The 7107-nt window shown below is 42.8% G+C and overlaps 1 protein-coding gene across 1 annotated transcript; it reads left to right on the top strand.

The window, feature by feature from the left end:
* Positions 1 to 2719: 2719 nt before the first annotated feature.
* Positions 2720 to 6554, top strand: LOC144495616 (transcription factor MafA-like). The gene has a single exon (XM_078215839.1). The coding sequence runs from the start codon at positions 3432 to 3434 to the stop codon at positions 4275 to 4277; it is 846 nt and encodes a 281-aa protein (XP_078071965.1). The 5' UTR covers positions 2720 to 3431; the 3' UTR covers positions 4278 to 6554.
* The last annotated feature ends 553 nt before the right edge of the window (positions 6555 to 7107 follow it).

Here is a 7107-nt window from a genome sequence, read left to right as displayed (position 1 = left end):
AGGAAGGCTGTTAACACAACTATGACTTGCATTTGTATAGTGTCTTTACTGTAGGAAATGCTCCAAAGTGCTTCACAAGAATGTTATCGAGCAAAATGTAACATTGAATTATTTAAAGTGGGATGCACAAAAGGCCTGAACTAGGAAAAGTACAGATATTCCAAAGTGTTTTCGGACTGGGGAAAGTTGCAGCGATAGAGAGGGAGAAGCCATGGAGTATTTTGAACATGAGGATGAAAATCAGGAGTAATTGTAGGTCAGCAAGCACAAGGAGGATCGGTTAGCAGGAAATACAAATAAATTAATGAAAGGGAGGAATGGATGACTGGCTGTCTGCTTTTCAATTAGTCTGGATTGCTTTAAATTTAGTTATTAGTGTCACAAGTAGGCTTACATTAACACTGCAATTAAGTTACTGTGAAAATCCCCTAGTCGCCACACTCCAGCACCTGTACGGGTACACTGAGGGAGAATTTAGCACGGCCAATGCACCTAACCAGCACGTCTTTTAGACTGTGGGAGGAAACTGGTGCACCCGGAGGAAACCCACGCAGACACGGGTAGAATGTGCAGACTCCACACAGATGGTGACCCAAGCCGGGAATCGAACCCAGGTCCCTGGTGCTGTGAGGCAGCAGTGCTAACCACTGTGCCACCGTGCACAATGGGCTGTTGAGGATCATGCAGACCAGTGCAATCCATTCCCTTATACACTCCCTTACTGTTCAGTTTCTCTGGAGGCAGGTTTTTGGAAATAATGTAAATTATAATGAATGAAGCAAGGAATGAACAGGAGATAGCTAACAACAATTAACCCTCTCTTAATTTGATTTTACTGTATCTGATTAGTTGAATAAGAACCTAATGTTTTGTATTGTGATACTTTTCTCACTTTAAAACTGAATTGCATTTTATGAAGGATATTTATTCTATATGGTTTCAGTGGATAAAGACACTGTTGATGAGGCACTGTGAGAGATGCAAAGGTTTCAAGCTTTATCTTCTGTCTGTGATAGTTCAACTGAGCTCATTCAGGGCAGGTGCTGGAATGCTACAATTTGCTGGAATAGTTGTAACATTGGAAATGCAGCACCTACTTTGTGCACGGCAGCTTCCCACAATAAACAATTACATTAATGACCAGAGAATCAGTTTTAGTGATGTTGGTTGAGAAATAAATGAGGGCTGGGACACTAGTGAGAACTTCCTTGCTCCTCACACAGTGCCTGACTACCTGAGAGGGTAAGCAAGGCCTCGGTTTAATGACTCATTTGAGAGGTAGCGCTTCTGACAGTACAGCATTCCCTCAGTACTGCTCTAGAGTTCCAGCCTAAATTATGTGCTCAAATGAATGGACTAGAACGCACACCCTCCTCACTCATGAGCCAAGGTTGGAAGTTGCCCTGGCATTTGTCAAACAGCATGAAGTTCTATTCAACATTCTTCCCTAAAGCAACACCAGACAGATCAAGGGGTAATCTGTCGCAGTTACTGTTTGCGAGAGTTTAAAGTACAGAATTTGGCTGCTACATTCGCTCACATAACACACCCTGTACTTAAAATTAATCCATTTGGGGTAAAATATTAAGGGACATCCTAAGGATGCATTACTTTTCGTTCTTGATTGGCATGTTGAAAAGGAATGTGAATATTGGATGAAGATTTATTAATTGCAAGGATGTATGTAACCCCAGAAAGGCTGGCATGTTTTGCCAACCCCTGTTGAACTGTGATGCCCCCAGCCCTAATAAATTGCTGCTACCCGTTGTTTAATCACTTGACCAAGGGTCCAGAAGGTGCCGAATATTCCATCAGAGAGAGAATGTTAGGATGAAATGAAAGTTGCAAGCGAGCGATAATAAGATCATATTAATCATGTAAATAGCTCTATATATTTTTTTATTTTTAATGCCAGTGTAGTTACATTTTGATTTGTGTTATAAAATTCACTTTAATTAAAAGCAATCTATCTGTGCGACACCCTCCAGCCCTTTCAACCCAACCCCTAATTAATACAAATCACTTAAAAGATAATAATTCCCAGAGTATATCCATGCATACTTCGGTATAATAGTGGGAAGAGGGAAAAGACAGATTGCCAACAGTCACATTTGAACAACTGTCATAAGTATTAGTTTAAGTGTTATATAGCACTTTCTCGAGAAATGAATCAAGTTAGAATTTTATGTATTTTATGATATTTTAATTACATTTAGTGATATAATTAATAGGAGCGCGCTTAATAGAAGAAGTTGAATCATTATAATTTCAGAGTGGGTCTCTAAGTGGGGGGGAATAAATAAAGCACAAAATTTCAAATTACAAAATTTCAAATTACAAAATTTCTATACTCAGTCCCCTGCAGTTTTGAATCTCTGCAAGACTTGACCAGATAAGACAGTTTGTATTTAACACTCTTCGCAACGTTCAAGAAATTAATGGTGCATTATTCTCCCCTCCCAAAGCCTTGTTTGCAGACAGAGGGAGTTGTTGCCCTGCTGATTGATTGACAGATGGATGGATGGATTGATTGACAGCTCCCCTCCCCATTCCCCGGCGGCGGTCGCTATGGTGCAATGCAAATGAGGCCGCCAGGGGGGCTTTCCTATTGGTGGAGGGTGACATCACACACCCCTTTGTGGGCGTGCCCACCAGCCGGCTGCTATATAAAGAAGCTCTCTGAGCGCTGGGAGCTGTTTCACTGAGGGGCTGGGCCGGCTGATGGGGCGAGCAGGGAGACTGGGGCAAGAGACCAGCTTCATTTGAACACTCGCAACTCCAGAGGCGAGCCGCGCTGGGACTCCAATGATTGATTTATTGTGGGCACACTTCACCCCCAGGAAGCAAGAACTCTGCCCTTGCTGTGCTGGAAACACAGACACACACCTTGAGATTTCACCCTGGATCATTTAACCCAGACGCTGCAATCTGAAAGTTTTCCACCATCGGGACGCAGGAAGAAAGAGATCTCAGCAGAGGAGAAACTTTGCAAACCGGGGAGCAACTAAAAGTGAGTGAAGACAACCCCCCCCCCCCCAAAAAAAAGACAAGCATTCAGGAGAACTGCCTGCCAGCAAGTATTGAACTGCCAGCAACCAACCTATCCTTCCAGATAAGACTTCATAGAAATCTAATCATGTTCTTGTTTTAAAAAGTAATTTTAAGTTGTCGCTTGCACAGATATTCTTATTTGCAGACAAATCTTACTCTGTAATTGGATTTTCTGTTTGAATTTGCATGCACTAGGAAGGAGATTGGGGAAAAAAAGAGTTTGTAAGTAGGAAGATTATTCCCAGGACTGGAATAAATAGAGAGAATTCATTCATCCCGGCTGCGATCAGTGTTTGGAGATCGGAATCTCTTCCTCCCTCTCTCTAACTTGTCTGCAGTGTGCTTTATTTGTGTGTTCCTCTGAAATATATGAACTTGCAATGGCCTCCGACCTTGGCATGAGCACCGACCTGCCCACCAGTCCCCTGGCAATCGAGTACGTGAATGACTTTGACCTGATGAAGTTCGAGGTGAAGAAGGAGCCCCCCGAAGCCGAACGCTACTGCAACCGGATCTCCGGCTCACTGTCCTCCACCCCGATCAGCACCCCGTGCAGCTCGGTGCCCTCCTCGCCCAGCCTGTGTGCCCCCAGCCCGGGCAGCACCAACAAAGCCCACCACCTGGAGGACCTGTACTGGATCAGCAACTACCAGCACCACCTCAACCCCGAGGCCCTGAACTTGACCCCTGAGGACGCCGTGGAGGCACTGATTGGCAGCTCCCAAGCCCATCACCACTTCGAGGGCTACCGGGCGCAGCCGTACCCAGGCGAGGAGGTGCCCCTGGGCGGGCACCACCCGCACCCGGCCACCGCGCCGCACCACCACCACCACCATCACCACCACCACCACCTGCGCCTGGAGGACCGCTTCTCGGACGACCAGCTGGTCAGCATGTCAGTGAGGGAGCTCAACCGGCAGCTGCGGGGCTTCAGCAAGGAGGAGGTCATCCGCCTCAAGCAGAAGAGGAGAACCCTGAAGAACCGGGGTTACGCTCAGTCCTGCCGCTACAAGAGGGTCCAGCAGCGGCACATGTTGGAGAGTGAGAAGTCGTTGCTGCAGCAGCAGGTCGACCAGCTCAAGCAAGAGGTGGCGAGGCTGGCCAAAGAGAGAGACGTCTACAAGGAGAAGTACGAGAAGATGGCGAGCAGGAGCTACAGGGAGCCGACAACAGCCACCTCAAACCCGGGCAAAAGCAATTCCTCTTCCAACGAGTTCTTTATGTGAGTTGGAACGCACTCGAACTCGGTGTGGGGAAGGGGGGGTCAAAAACAATTTTGATGTGACTTCAACTGACTGTACACAGCCTTTTCACAAAAAAGGAGCAAAGACTATGTAAATAATTTGAAAAAGACAAAGTGGGACATACTCTGCAGATGCTTTGAGTTTTTTTTGTTTGTTTGATATGGGGGAATGTCACGGACTCTTTTCAGAAGAAAACAATATCAGACAATGGAAGTAAAAGGAACATTTGCTGCTGACATTTAACAGGAAGAAAAATGCAAGACAACTTACAAATCTAGTAAGGTGAAAGTGGAGAGAGAGAGAGAAACGAACTAAAGCCAAGAATATATTTAAAAAGGAACTTAACAGGGGCAAAAACTGTCCCTGAATGGCAAGAGACATATCACAAAGAAATTGTGAGTTCCAAGCAAATGTGGACTTTTGAAATCCAATCCTGCATGCTGGACATGTATGGCGTTTAAAGAACTTTCTCTTTTTTTGTACCCAGTCCTGTTGGGGAGGGGTTTGGGGGGGTGGGGGGAGTGGGGAGGGGGAGAAAAGGCATGGCTCCTGGTTTTAATTTTAATTCCTCTTCATTTCTGAGCATCCTTAGAGAGGTTAAAAATAGTTGAGTTGTGGAATAATCTAACGTGTGTAAATGTCCTGCAACAAAGTAGGTAAAAGAATGGGAGAGTGACTTTGCAAGTGATCTTTACCCTTGCGATTAGATGAGTCGAGTGTGGCTGCTGTAGTTTCTTTTGTGCATTTTTTTGTTTAAAAAAAAATATTGTATAAAGCCAGATGTAGAGGGAAAATTTAAACAACTTGAATATTTAACTGCATTAGACTTGTATATAGAATGATTAAGGTATCTGCCCTTTTCCCTTTTTCTTTTTAAACCTATATTTTGCTTGATCGAGTCTTATAAGAAGTTTATAATTAAGAGCATGCAGATAATGTAAAGAAATGAAAACAAAAGTCATTTAAAAATGTAGATAAAAAGCCTACTGCACTATCAGAAGCCGAATTTGTTTTTATAAATAAGGCTTATTTTTTTTTAAAACTTTGTTTTTAACTTATTATAATTATTGGGATGATTGCTGTTTGTAGTCTTGGTTGGAGATTGGGGGGGGGGGTGGGGGGGGGGTGGGCAAGTGGAAATTTAGAAGGAAATAGCTCAGGTTTTAACGATGACTGTTTTTAAATCGGACAGAATTAAATAATTCCCATCATTACAGGACGGAGGTGTTTGTAGGAAATTTCTCATTGCCATCTCGGGTGGGGGGGTTGACAGAATCCTTGGTCTGTAGGGTGGGGGATTAATGATGTTTGAAACATCAGTGGGTGCATTTCAGAAGATTGTTGGGCTCTTGTGTAAAAAGCAAGGTATATAGTGGCAAGGCACCTAGCGGCGAAAGATAATGAGTTATTGAACTGTGGAGCCACGGCAGGGATATCTGGAACACTTGCTGATTTTGTTTTTAAACTCTTTTTGAAATTACCCTAATTTTCCTTTTTTTTTAAAGAAAAAAGAAAATCCATTTTGAAATTCCATTCAGTTTGTTCACATGCAATCAGAAGACTTGAGTGTTTTATAATTTAAAAAAAAAAGTGGTTACAAAAGAATTTATCATTGGGTTTTGAAAAGAAGAAATCAATTATTAGTTCCCCCTCCCTCCCCTTTCCCCAGCCACCGATAGTTCTATTGTCTTTACAACTTCCACTGGGCTGGGGTTGAGGGTCAGAAAGGCAAATGGAAACAGTCGTGAATGAGAAGATTCTAGAATGGGTTAGTGTTAATAGGAGAGAGGAAAAAAAGAGAAGAATGATGGGAACTGGTGAAAACAGGTGATTCAAAGTCATTCTAATAAAGAGTGAAATCCACTGTGGCAGGTACTGTACAGTGCAGTGTCATCTATATTTATATAAGTAATATGGACTATTTTAAATTATGGAAATTTTAGTCAACTAAACATTTTGTTGTAAATATTTTTTTTTCTTTTCTCCCTGGCAAAGAGAGTGAGGCTCCAGTTTTTCCTAATTGATGCTGCATGCTCACTCTATTTTTGAACGACACCAAAAATTACTCAATGGCTTCATTCTATCGCTGCGTTTCTGTAAGGACAAGATTAGCGCAGCGACTTTCAGATTTGTAAAACCTACGAGAGAGAATTTTTTTTTTACCCCTGTTTGCTGGCGCTTGCAACAAATTCGAGAAATAAAAGAGAGCTGAATCACAGAGTAATCTGTATGTGTTTATTCTCTAATAAAATGCTTTTATAAAAAAAAAGAGGATGCAGATCTTTTTCCTGTGTGCACAAATTCTACAGTGTAGTGTTGGGATTGTTCTCCTTTCGGTTTGTACCTTCTCATTTCCGGCTCGTTTGAAATTGCATGTTACCGTCAATAAGATGGATTAGTATTATTTGTCCAGTATGACTGTTGAACCCACCATGGTTGCTAGTGTCCCAAGGAACCAGTCTTATCTATCCTGCATGCTTTCAAATCAAGCCTGCGGAGACTGGACATTAAACCGGCAGATTTCAGTTTGGACCATGCGTTTGGTACTTGTTTCACTAAAACCCGAGGACCAGCCATCGCAAGCTCTCACACTCTTCCCGTTAGCGTCTCATTACGGGTGTGTTTTTTCTTTCATGCACGATTTTGACCCGCCTCGGAATTCTGGAATGCTTTATTATTGAGAAACATCAGTTTATTTTAACCTGAATTTAGCAAAGTGATTCTACTGAATGTCCGGCTTGTGCAGTAGAACAGGCTTTTTCTGTTCTGCTTTGGAAATGTGTGTGAGAGAGAGGGGAAAATGCATTATTTA

The sequence above is a fragment of the Mustelus asterias genome, chromosome 7 (genome assembly GCF_964213995.1).
Source record: "Mustelus asterias chromosome 7, sMusAst1.hap1.1, whole genome shotgun sequence".
Lineage (NCBI taxonomy): Eukaryota > Metazoa > Chordata > Chondrichthyes > Carcharhiniformes > Triakidae > Mustelus > Mustelus asterias.
The sequence above is the reverse complement of the archived record's forward strand: the minus strand, read 5'-3'. Positions and strand labels throughout refer to the sequence as shown.